This window comes from Opisthorchis viverrini (genome assembly GCF_000715545.1).
Source record: "Opisthorchis viverrini unplaced genomic scaffold opera_v5_86, whole genome shotgun sequence".
Classification (NCBI taxonomy): Eukaryota; Metazoa; Platyhelminthes; class Trematoda; order Opisthorchiida; family Opisthorchiidae; genus Opisthorchis; species Opisthorchis viverrini.
In genome coordinates, this window is record NW_008751742.1 from 187,827 (window position 1) to 201,346 (window position 13,520).

General features: G+C 45.4%; 3 protein-coding genes across 3 annotated transcripts in view; 1 reads left to right on the plus strand and 2 right to left on the minus strand.

Moving 5' to 3' along the window:
* T265_04885 (hypothetical protein) overlaps nucleotides 1–13,520 on the plus strand; it is a gene marked incomplete at both ends in the record, with an annotated part of 72,360 nt that overhangs the window by 43,272 nt on the left and 15,568 nt on the right. The window lies entirely within an intron of this gene.
* Nucleotides 329–7,024, minus strand: T265_04886 (hypothetical protein; the record flags this gene model as incomplete). The annotated part of the gene is made up of 5 exons (XM_009169746.1): nucleotides 329–511; nucleotides 2,877–3,086; nucleotides 4,424–4,639; nucleotides 6,192–6,235; nucleotides 6,970–7,024. 5 exons carry the CDS (start codon nucleotides 7,022–7,024, stop codon nucleotides 329–331), a joined length of 708 nt encoding a protein of 235 aa, XP_009168010.1.
* On the minus strand, nucleotides 11,766–12,011 carry T265_04887 (hypothetical protein; the record flags this gene model as incomplete). Its single annotated transcript, XM_009169747.1, has 1 exon — nucleotides 11,766–12,011. One exon carries the CDS (start codon nucleotides 12,009–12,011, stop codon nucleotides 11,766–11,768), a length of 246 nt encoding a protein of 81 aa, XP_009168011.1.

The window sequence follows — 13,520 nt, forward strand, 5'->3', positions numbered from 1 at the left end:
CAGTAGTATTACAGAATAGTCACGAAAAGGAACCTGACGGGCACTCCAAAGGGCTACTCAAGTCAACTCAAATCCCTGTACAAAGAGATTTTATAGTTCTTGTGTTATATCTGCTGATTCGCCAATCTGAGGTATCTGCTGCTGACCCGCTCCAGAGCCTAGTGTCGGAGAGAAAAAGGCTCACGGAAGGGAACACAATGGCTATATTCCAACACAGTTGTTGCGAGAGCGCGAGTGCGTGCGAGTGCGAAAAGTACAACGGCCTCAAGCTTTTTATTGGAAGGACACTGTCTGAACTTGGTCCAATGCTGACGCACGCGGTCTGGCTCTAGTACGAGGCAGCGACGTGCTGCATATTGCGGAGGCGTTGTCTGTCCTTGATCAACGCTGACTCGCGCTGTCTGGGTTTGATGCAAGGCTGTGACGCGCTGCATATTGAGGAGGCGTTGTCTGTCTGGTCAACACCCAGCGGAGCTGAGAGTCTCCGTAGATTCCGGGCATTCAGTGGTTGCTTTCATGAAGCTGACCTTCCTGATATCTTGACTGTGAGAACCGTAGCAAATATCTCAGGGCAGTTTATGTTTTAGGAGTTTTCGTGGTGTTATTGAAGTTACCACTCAAGGATGTGGTTTTGGGGTATCGCCGTTGTGTACGTGCCAAAAATGCTGAACGAAGCTTTGGGCGACGTTCACAGACTTCGGTTGCTTTGTGTGTCTACTGAAGCTGCTAACTACACATCCTTGCGTTCATTAAGCTTTCCTGGGTTTACTTCATGCACACTGGGAATTCTTTCACAAGACAGATGCTCCTAGGTCTCTTGATGAACGGATCATTGAGACTTGCTCATTTTTTGTCAATGACCCCATGAGTTCAGACAACAGCTGGTAAGCAGAAACTGGTTGAAAGTCACCCCATCGGCTTTTTAATAGAATGGTCTATGCGTATTGTCAGCTTGAGCGCTCCTCAACTATTGGGATTAGTTTCCAAGACATACATGACCAATGTACCCCGTCAGTGACCTCCATTCTGTTCAACTAACAAAATTCTGTTCCCAAATGCGTCACGCTCTTTCATCGATCGTTTCACTCACAAGCCTATGTGTGAGGTGAATAGCAGTATAGTTTCCGTTCGCCAAACTGTTATCTCAGGTTGCTACCTATGAGAACCTGGATTCAACACGAGAATATTTATTAGAAAGATTCTATGCCCTGCATCTGTCTACTTTAGAAGGCGACCTTCAGTGCAAAACATAAGGTTCTGAAAGCAGGACTTCCGAAAATATACGAACGCAAAATTTCATGGTAGGCGGCACTTTCCGCTACCTGATTGACTTGATAAAAGTGATTGCACACACACACACGCACACACACACACACACTTGTTTTTCCCCACTGTTCACTCTACGAGGAGTACGTTGGCTGACAGGTCCATTGCAGTCCAACGAAAACTTTCAGCAACCCTTGAAGGTGCGAAATTCGCAGTTTTCTGCAATGCTGTCGACTAGCATGAAGCAGGGACTCATTACACTTTCTCGGACAGCCGCAACAGCCACAAAACTGCAGTCCAACAAACTGATTGAAATCTTCAAGCTCGGTTTTGTTCTGTTCTCTAAAAATTTGCACATAAAACGGCCTAATGGAATTAACCGTGCTTCGCCTTCGGTTGCACCATTGGCGATTACTTATGTGGATCTTTTTTGCAGTTTGAGCAACATAGGTACTCCTTGACCAGATGTTCACGTCACAGCAACCCAGATTAGTGCTGGCTACGCGGGATTAAGTCACGTGATTTGTCACGTGTACGTGTGTTCCCATCCATCCACGCCACTGTGCCGGTCTGATGTGAGTCATCTGTCGTTGGAACACCAAGGCGGTTTATGGTGCAAATGAAGTGGAAAAGTCATTTTGACTATCTGGCCATTCCTATGGTGAGGCACGTTCAGGACCATACAGCGTACAAACCAGAGGGAACGTTGATCCCGTTTTAATACGTTGCAAAAGCACTAAAACAGTCGAGATAACTCAGGGCATTCCAGTGTTAAAAAATCTGAAGTGCATGAGCACGGAACCACGAGGAACTGCGATAAAAGTGAATTACTGGCCTTATCTGATAGGTAGTTCACATGGAGCTGCTGAGTACCGGGTCAGTCCGATCGATATAAGTGTAATAACTCCACAATTCAATAGGGAACCTGTTTTCATGTCCGTACCTGTGAATGGGACCGTCGATATTAGCCTGGCATTTGCGTTACCACAAGAAGTGATAAAGTTTCAATTCACGTTCAAATGACATCATAAGCAGCTTAGAAACATCCGGATCACCTACCAACTGGAAGTTTCGTCAGTTGAAAGGGGATGCTGTATTATTTCGACCAAGCATTTTTCCTGCACTCAAGAGTTGATGGCAACACATGGTTTAGCATGTCCACCACCGCAACTCGTAGAACGGTCTGGTATGTCTCATTCCTGAACTGCAGAAGCAAATGTATTGGGCCCATATGGTATTAGACCCATTCCACCCGCCTGCATCAATCTAGAACGATAGGATTATCTCCGACGTGCTGTCACAAGAAGCCGGTTTGCCTCAAGGTGCTCCCTTGGCTACGGAATGAGCAGGTCCTCGGACTGGATGACTTCCAGTACTCGAATGCATATATCACACTCCATCCCATTGTAACTAGTGTTGTTCTGTTTTGTACCATGCTTAGACAGGTTTAAGAGAGGATATTTCAACAAGGTAACTCCGCAGTGTACACCAGAAGCTTCTGCTCTTTGGTGTTGAGGTATTGAACTGGCCCGGTATGGAACACAGCTTAATTGAAGACTCGTACTCCTGAGATAGTACGAGGTGGCTCAGTGGATAGAGCTCGAATTTACTGAACGGAAGGTCCGTGTCTCGAACCCACTCTCAGCACCTTGTCTGCTCCTGTCTAGACTTGGGCAGCTTGGCAGTATCCTAGCCCTCGGGCTTCCTCCGGGTGGTATGGCAACTAGACGCCGAAAGGGTGTTACAGCTGAACGATTACCATCATGTGTTATCACTCCTGACACACTGAGTGGACAAAGACCCAAGGGTTTTCCACTGTTCTGTAACAATGATAGAACAACGTAAGTGACGATATCAACCAACACTGTACAGTATTCAGACATCTCGGCTGAACGGTCCCATCAACTGGTTCAATGATTTTTGCATTCATTTTCCACTTTATTTTGTCTGGAATATGCGAGGGTGACCAGTCAAACCGTCTTATCCATCTGTACACTGCATCTCCTTGCTTGTATTTTGTCCCGATCAAACCCTACATCGACGGATGCGGGCGCATAAGTATCTTGTTAGGGGGACTCACTCTATCCCAGGTAGCTTCAGGCTCTGCTATAAACACATCTGTATGACCTTGTTCACGTTCGCCCCGCCAGTCCACGGTTGCGCCCTACAGGCCTGACAATTTAAAATCGTGCTCTCTGCTCCACCCCTTGCCTCGTGTGTGTACACTTGATAGTGTGGAGACGTCGATGCTCACATTGGTTAGAGTTCAGCAGAGGGCTCGTTTCAACTTGCATACGTGTTTGCTGATCGTTCTCTGGTGCTAGCCCTTGTCACATGTTTGAAGTTGTTTTTTGCTCGCTCCATACGTACGTACTTGCGTATGTCCTAGGTGTAGTGGTACTGCAACGACGACCACCACCACCACCACAAACACCGACACCACTATCGCCACCAACCCGCCGCTCAAGTAGCAAATTTTCATGTATGCGGGCCCGGTCGATTCTGTTCATCTATTTACGTTGTTATTGGATAATGTTCAGTTTTTGGTTGAGGCGTACACGCACAGTAACATTCGTTCAGTTTGTTTACTCCACTCTGAATATATATGTGTGTGTATCGCCGAAGCTGGACGAAAGAAGCGCGTGCCCATCCAGTCACCAACTCAATGCGACTCCATATAACTGCTAGTTCCGTTGGTGTTGGATTTGAGTAGATGGTTCGGTTCATTTACAATAATAAGGCATCTTTTCAACAATGAAGACCAGGGCGGCTTCTCGTGCTTATCTGTTTTCTGCCCAGCGTGACATATTTGCGAGGTGACATCACTTCTATTTGATAGCCTGTTTGGAGACATCAGCTATGCATATCGTCCTAGTACGCCCAGTTGCCTTTATTGGAGCACCTACGTTGAATTTAGAGCGCTAGTGTATGACCGACCTTCGGGCCGTGGGTCTGTTAATGCTCTAACGGAACCCGAAAACTAGTTATACGAACGAGAAAAAGGGGAGCACTAACAATGTCCGCTTGTTGAGTAAAGTTACTACAATAGATATATATGCAAACAAGGGACTAATCGTTTTGCAGATGCAGTTTGATAAATCCTGTTGTAAATCCGGATGCAGGTTTCGTGTCTTCTTCGCTGTTGTAACAGCCACACGTAGTCCTGGATATCCGTGAGTGGAATGCCGTAAAAATCCTGAGCGGCTCTGGTCCGAGCTGGGCGACGTGCGAAGCTCTGTTGGGAGTTGTGTCGTGTTGCTGTGCTGGCATGCAATTTGTAGGACGTTTGTGTGTGTGTGGGTGTCAGCACATGACTTTTTGCTACCGTATCGGACGTTAGGCGGGCGATATCGGATGTGTATCGTGGTTTGTACTATTAGGAAGAAAAACGAGGTCTTGGGATGAAGGGCTTGACTGTGAGCTGTGTAGTCAAGTTAGTCACGATTGTAGCTTGATTTGTGAGTGCAAGGGAAAAAATAGATCTCGTGATCCAGCGAGTGGCGGTGACCTGTACAATCATGTATGTGGCGAAAGGGTAGCTACATGTCCTATGTTTGCGCCAGATTGCTGCGCTTTGTACTCGCTTTTCAAGTTTGGCTGCACTTTGCTCCAGAATAATGTACTTTTATGCGGAAGCACTGCGTAGCATACTGTATTCACAGTGCGCCTCCAGCAGACCTTGCAAAGTTAGTGCACTATGGTGCACTTATACACTATTGAGCTATTCGGTTCAAAACGGGAACCAGTTTGTACGGTAGGGCGAGTAATATCCATGAGCGAAGTGGATAAATCTGTCGTCGAACCCTCAACTCATCTAGAAGTATCAAGCTCAGTGGACTATGCAGATTTGGGAAAACGTGCAATCATTCAACATAGCCTCGGAGCGGACGGTTCAGGAAGGGTAACGATTCGAATTACACTAGAAGAGCTCGAGCATCATTTTTTGCCGCATTAGGGTTATCGCACAAGATCTTTCGCTTAGTATCTTCTGGCTTTATTGCCCGACAGGTTTCTCCACAGGTTCACGTTTGTTAATATATACCTCAGCGCGTAGTAGCAACACACCTGCTAAGCACGCCCTACCTCTGCAACAGACAACTCGCGGTCGCTTCGCCGCATGCGTCTTCTGTAGCGATAAGAAGTTCAAACGAACCGATGTGGCACAAAACACAGCACCAGCGTTTGTTTCGTACTGGTTGTTATTCGATAAGGGCTTAGCTCGAACGGAAGGTCTGGATGTATCAGCTGATCCGCCAATGAGCCACGAATAATTCAATCAGCCTTGTGTCTACGTTACGTAAAATTCCATTTTCCTCAGACCCATATTTATCGTGCCGTTTATTACGAAATTTCGCCCATCGATTTCTGTGCTCATCAGATGTCAGAAACCCGCCACATCGGTTTTCTTTCGTTCTACGTATGTCATGCTAGTGGTTAACTCATTAATAATTTGTACGCAATATTTCAACAATGAACTCATGCTGTCTAATGGAATGTATTGACCGAATTCGGAAAGCTTGAAAGAATCATGGGACAGATACATATTATTCTCTCATAATATAGACTTGGCCTGGCCACTTCGTAGTTGTTTCGTCAACAGAACAACCCAGCTTAAATATCTGACTCATCCATATAAAGTTATGTTGGTGGGCGTATGTGGCGAGTTGCTTTCACCGGCTTAGCGAATCACTTCCATGCATTGGTCAGTTTAGTTGTGTTATTCTGATCCACGTGGTGATGTGGGATTGTGATATACACCTGATCTTTTTGGGGAAACCATTGATGCGTTGGTTTGCTAACCGACCCGATGGCTTACCGTCGAACTCGGTGACCGGTTGGCGTTTACGCTTTGATACAAATACTCCAAGGTTTATAGTGGTGATTTACTTGTTAGCCCTCCCTACTCTCGCAACCAATCAACTCACCAAGGGCGTGACAAAACCAACAGCCAGGTCGTACGTGATTTGGGCTGTTGAAGAATAACAGTATGAATGGGAGAGTAGGAGAGAGTAACAATCTATTTGTTGGTGTTACAATCGCTAATCGTCATTACGTTGAATGAAATTAGGTTTTCCGGACACGAATCGTAGTCACTTTTAATACAGCCGACCCAAGGCGAAACACATCGCTTAGCTGCAGTAATTGGGACGCTCCTCCATTCCTCTTCGGTGTCTGTTCCCCAGAAGAGCGAATGGTCTGCACGCGGAAGCAGCTACTGAATATGGACTTTGCAGTGAACTTCCTTTGCTTCACATGGTCCATATGACAGTCACTCATGAAAACCAATCATATTTTGCCAAGTCCTCGTTGGATGTCCCCATCTTTGTCCCGTTCTGTGCGGATGTTCCAATGAGCAGATATCACAAGTGTATAACTATCTTCAATTGCGAGGTGTCTTCCCTGGGTTGAATCAAACTGATGTAGTGGCAGGTGTCAATGATTGCCTAGGGAGTGTCTCACTCAGTATACTTACTGAGAATGTGGAGGGTATCTCCATTATTCAGGAGCCTTAGTGTATTTTATGGGTGATATATGAGTAGCAACTACCAAGCCTGTAGTAACAAGCATAGCCTTGTGCCTTGAACATGATTTGAAATGAGTTGATGCCGCTTCCCCCACTCTTCATCCTAACCCAACACACTAGACAAGTGTTGCTATAGTGCCTAGCACCTTTGACCCAACGCAAGCAAAGGGGCAACGCACCTTGCAGGACCCGTAGGGATAATCCAGCAGACCGTGACTCACCCGAGTCTGACATCCCTTTAGCTGGTTTGTCGATAGACTGGATCGGATCTGTGCAAATGTGGCACTTTTCCGCATGCCGATCTTGGCAGGCGGGTTGTGTCACCGGTTGATTTCGTCATTAAGTCTGGATGTGCAGGCGCTCAGTACTCGCACAATGGATTTGAATTTTGCAAAGCCAGTCCCAACTTTTTAGCCCCATGTAGGCATCCCAGGGTCTCAGCGACGCTGGGAAATCGTTCCACCAGGCTTCAGTGGACAATGTAATTTAGTGTGCTGCAAAAATATGGATGTAGATTAGGATGGTTTGTGGTTTGAGCACATATGGAACATTTTGGCGCAAAAGTTTTACTCCACTTGTAAAGGTTTTACAGATAACAGCATCGTGTGGCCAATGCACGATCAGAGGGGCCTGTTTTCGCACCTACGCAAAACAAGAGCTATGCTGGTCGCTGTTCCCGTCTGCTGATCCGCGTTATAGTGATAGCTATCCCGCTACGCGCGATCGGACAGGCCCTGTGTAGCGGAATTCGCCGAACTCATGCTAGGCTACCTTTTGGGCAGGGTGATCCACCGGACACTGGACGCATCACTTGGGCTTTGGGCCTCGATAGTCTTGCGGCCATCCACACTTCATAGGGTATATTGGTTTCTCGTGGGTGCTGTCGGCATAATACTAATTTTATGAGGGCCAATTAATAACCAGAAAACGTTCCTTTCCACTCGGTATCTTATCAGAAACATCCGTTCCCAGACGGAACGCAGCCGCAACAAAGTTTACCGTTGAGTGTCTGTTTTCGCCAGCTCCATCCGAGGCCGCTACGTACGGCTTCAGCACTACTCAGAGCAATCGACAGCTCAGTCCTCATGCCATATATGTTCAACCGTCCACTGGTGTTCGTTTTTCACCAAATTTCGAGTTTTTTCGTGGTTTGGTGTTTTCAGGCCCCTAACTATTGGCTTGTAGACTTGTAAAACGAAATTCCGGAATTCCGGACATTGGGCAACAACGTAGTACTTTCCTTGGTAACTTCAGCTTATCCAGATTCCATAAGAAATAACGTCACTTTGCCTTCCCAGTTGGCGTTTTGTTGCTATATACGGGCACGGAATGTTTTACCTCATCTTTACCAAGTTCGATTTTTCCCGTGCGACAAAAATTATCCTAAGGAACTGTCGAATAAAACGAAGCATAGGAACAGCCTGGTTGACATTGGAAGCCTATCCTGCCTGATACTGTTTTAATAAAACCTTAAAAATTCACGAAGATTCGAGCCTACCTGGAGAATTAAACGCGGGATAACCAAATGGAACCACTTAGACCAGTTTTGCAGGGCGCTCAGTATTGGCACAACGGAATGTAATTTTCGAAGGCTATGACGTGTATCTGATGGACTAAAGTAATCAGGCAATTGAATTGAGATTACTAGTCAGAACTTTTGAGTCCCATTTAGGCATTCTGAGGTTAACGATGCTGGGGAATTAATCCACCAGAATTTTCCGCCAGAGGTATGATTGCTCCAGTGGACAGTGTAATTTGGTGAGATGCAAAAAATGAATATAGATTAGGATGGTTTTTGGTTTGAGCACATACACAACAAAACGCAACATTTTGGCGCAAAAGGTTTCACTCCACTCGTAAAGGCTTTAAGAGCATTGTGTGGCTAATAGACTCCGTTTTGCAGTTTAAGGCCTGATACACAGACCATGTCGACTGTTTCTGTACGTCGAATGTTTCCGTACGCCGAACATCCAACTAGTGCTTGGGATTCGGTCAAATGAATGTAGTCACGATACATGTTTTGTCCATCACATCTTTAAGGTGGATGCCTAGGTATGTTTGTTTGTTCTGGTAGTGTCTTCACGAAGATTTTGGCAATAACGTTGCATCTAGTTGCATCTAAATGTCAACCTGTATGATACCCAGTTGGTTGTATGTGGTTGAGTAGTTTGTAGAATCACATCACGCGCTTGCTATCCTGGTGCAACTGTTCTGGTGAGAGACTCGAGTTTCGCTCGAGATAGCTCAGTGGTTATGCCTATGGACCGGCAGATCTGTGATTCAAACCCAACCTCAGCATCTCAACTGCTCCTGTCTGGGCTCGAACAACCTGACAGTATTCCAGCTCTTGTGCCCCCTTCCTTTGGCATGGCATCTAGGCACCGTAAGGGTGCTACGGCTGAAGGTTTTTTGTAGTTCTTGTTAGAACTCATCAGCAGAACATATTCATCATGGTGCCGGTGTTTGAACTCCAGATATCTGAAATATGAGGTGAGTACTTCACCAGGACGCACTGCATGGACCTGAATTATCATATTCGAACGGACGAACTCGTCCGTATTTGATGCCGAATGCCTTGCCATAGCCAAGAATGCACACCGCGGATGACCTCTAAGAAGATGGGTACTCGAGTCCGTTGACGCCCCTCTTCTGTGTGAGCTCACCAGAATGATTGCATCAGGGCAGGAGGACAAACCAGAGAGATATGAATATGCATAATATACATGACTGTTCCCCGAACGCGTCCTTCTGTATTTTCTAGACCGGCCTTTCTACAACCCTTGCCTGTTTTGTTATCCTAGTGATATGAAAAATTTGTACACCAAATCTATACATAATGGCTTTTTGGAACAACCGCTAAGATAATTGTTCTTCGCCGTGATGTTAAGGTCTAGATCGGTGACAATTAGCCTTTTTCCTCATCCGCGCGTTCTGCAACCAATTCAGTAGCCTTTGCACCCGCAACAACTGCGATTGGATAACAGGTTTGCCGTTATCCTTATGTCTGTCCCTTTCTAATAGCATCGAAAACAAGCTGGAGCATACAGTTCACGTTCATTTTTAATCCAACGCAAATACACTCAGTATGAACTTTATGCTTCAGTGGAGTGAGGGCTCACAACGATTTCTGTAAGATATCAATTTGAGCAATTGTTCCGGTTCGTTTGTGATCCACTGTGCCTTCAGTATCTGGTGTTTTGTTGGAGAGCGCTGGCTACATGCCACTCTGAGTATTGAGACCGACTTTTTACGTATTGGGCATGCAAGTGCTGTTTCTCCTGTTTCTTGTTGGCCGCTACTTTAAAAATCCTCTTTCGGTGTCTGAAGCAGTTGACAGCTTAATGTTTAAGGCGCGAACTTACTCATCAGAAGGCCCGTTGTTCGAAACCAACCGCTATTTTTCTACTACTCCCGTCTAAGCTTGCTCAACCTGGCATTACTTCTTTCGAGTGGCATGGCAGATAGGCATCGAAAGGGTGTCACCTCTGGACGGTTAGTACTGGTATTAATAAATTTTTTGGTCTCAAAGATGAAAGCATTTGAATACACTGAGAAGAGTCGACGAGCCCACATATTTTCTACCCATTCGTACAGAAACTCTGACGTGTTTGGTCTGGCTGTGCAGAACGTTGGTCAATAAACATTCGTCAGAGGGCCATTTCGATACGGAAGTACAGTTCACTTAATTTACTTTCCATAAATATACCAAAATACTCTATTAATCCTTCTGATCTGTTCGCCAGTCTTGGCAAACATTTCGTCAATACTTGAAGGGGTACTGTTGGTGCTCCCGATGATGAACAGGCCAACAAGCAATTAATGCATTCAACCTATGAGTATTTCAACTCACCAGTTTTACACACTCACTCAACTTTATCTTCAAGCCTAAAAGCAATGAATATCAACATGCTTATTCTGATTTCTGAAATTTGATTTCCCGTTATTGCTGTGAATTCTGACCATCCGTTCAGCATAACGGATACAGTTTAGATCAAGTTGTCTTTTCTATGGAGACTTGCTGGACAGGTTTGTATCAGGTTGCTTCAATAACTGATGGGAGAGTAAAAATATTTTTGATCTACTCATTCTTCTACTCCATTCGTCATATCAGAAATTACACCGTTTGACACACCTTCGTCGAGGTGTAGTCTTCACTGAGACCACTGTCTGTTACGAGAAGCAATGCTCACCACATTTCGCTTACCGAACACATTTTCGTCAAGATGGTTGTAGCTGTCTTTCGGCTTTTTATTCCCAAGAGTATTTCCAGCCATCACATCGACTGATGAACCTTTCATCAGTTGTTTTGGGGTTGCTTTAACCGAGGCAACTTTTGTACACCGCACTGAGATTCAAGTAACACGAGCTGTAGCGATTACAGGATATCAGGAACCGGCAAATTTCTGCTGTAGCAACACCATCCCCGTTTGGCCCAAGCACAGATTAAGCCAACTAGTGGTAGATATGTTTCTGAACTTTGGCTCCGCTTCACCATATTGAGTAGGGATATCCCGCAGTTTCGTTCTTCTTCTGTGGTTCTTGTTTTTTACTTCTCCGTAAAAACCATCGCTTTATATTTGTTTTTCGCTTGGATTACTAATGATCTTGCGTGGCTGCGTTGTCGAGTTTTTGGTCCCACTCTAGCTCTCTACACTTTTAAAGTCCAATTGGTGAGCTTTCCTCTCCCTTTTGAGTTAATCGTCCTGCTCTTTTATTTTGTGATGTTTTCTCAACGATTGAATAGGTAGCCAACGAAATTTTAATGATGGAATAGTGCGATGATAAATGCACAATAAATGGCGCAATAAGTGGAGGGGCAATGGACTTGTCTCACAAAAACCCCACGGCAACGGACAAAGCCTTTAGATGGTGTTCTCAGGATTCCGTACGTTGCCTTTATAGGAGTTGGAAGGCTTTCTCAGCCTACGGAGCCGACCATTTTGCACCTGTCTCGCGGACGTTGAGATCCAATGGTCTAAATAGGCCCCAGTGGAGAGTTGGCGTTGGGTACAATCGCTACGGCCAGTGTCAACATGAGTAACTTTCTGAGCGCGTTCAGCCGTGCGTCACAAAAGTACACGATTGCCATGATTGTGAAGGTTGACAATTGTACGACCTTGAAACCCTGTAGCACGGTACACGCCCATTGGCTTCCAGGCCCCGCCACACCCTGTCGTACAGCCTCTGCGATAGCGACGTTGACAGTGTCAACAACTCGCATTCGAATCGAGACAGCAAAGCCTGCGATAATCTGATCGAACAAGTTGATAATAGTACAAGCTGTGGGTTTTCTCACCTGACGACTAACCTACACAAGCTCAGACACGCCGTCACTACAACATTTGGTACTGATATAATGGAACACATCGTTCACTCCGTTCCTCAATAGGATTTGTGTGTCAGCGCACAGCGCCTCTTGTACTGGGGTTCGTGGTCAACCTTCCTTTAAAAACGGAAGAATTGAACTAGACCACTTACTCCGTTTCGACGGACGAGAATGATGTCTTCGTGACATGGCCTCTATCTTGAGAGGGCTTGAGAGGTCCAACAATCTGATCTGTTTCTCCGTAGCAGGGATCGGAACAACAATACAAGCGAACAAGAGGGTATGATTAGTATTCGAGAAAGACTCAGCAAAGACTTCCCAATGCATACGGCAAGTAAAACATAGTTGTACGCACCAGGAAAAAGCGGGTCATTTTCGTCTGGACTTTCAGTTCATACGATCGAGTCACCTAATCGGGTAAATGCCGGGTTGCTGCTAACTACCGGGCTTCTGACTACAGAGTAATATTACCTATGATCCATACACTGTTAAATGGTCTTCACATAAAAGCGAGCAGATTGCTATCCAATTATTTACCATTTTCCCCAGCAGACCCAGGTTGATTGCTTTGGATTTCGCGAAATTTTGTGCAGGCTTTTTGAACAACTAGTGTCGTATTCCTGGCTGCGAAGACCGTAATCTTTTATGTCTGCTACTTTGTAGAATCGACTATGGACAAATATCTAATGAGCGTCCTGGTAAAACCGTATGATTGTGTATTTCATTCACAAACAACAGGCTGTTGGTCCGTTAGTATTGCGATGATTTTTCGAGTGTGGCCAGCTTCATTCAGCATTTTGAAAGTGGGGAGTGGAGATAGTGTTTGTTCGAGCACTCTGGATACTTCTTGTTCATTTGGTTCGACACATATTGGGACCAGAAACCTAAAAAGGCGTTTTGTCTGCTTTCATTATAACCGAGTGTTTACCAACTTCTCCGTTTCAGTGTTTCTACTGTGTTTCCCGCCCACCCCACATGGCTTATTTGTCATCGTGTGGAACAACTTCATGAACTGCTTCCTCTCGTCTGCTGCCACTTCATTAATTAAAGGTCGTTTCCACAAGGAATTGATACGTGTGTTGATGTATGTACCGTGATGGTGGATTGGTGGTTGAAACTCCCTGCTACGATCGCCTTCTGGTGTCCACTTTTGATAGGTCCCGTCAAATTCATATGAACCGTATTTAAAGTGATTTCTTACCATCCTGATGGTAATATGTAGGGTAAACGTCCCCTTAAATCATCATCCACATTATCTATCCATAAATGAAAGAAAAAACGGATGCTAAGTTAAGGCACGTATGATTCACGAATGAGTGCTGGAATGTAATGCCCCGACGTTCACTCTTGAGCACTCCTTTTAGATGGGTTCTATCCGTGAACATTGCATAGAAGTTTCTGTTT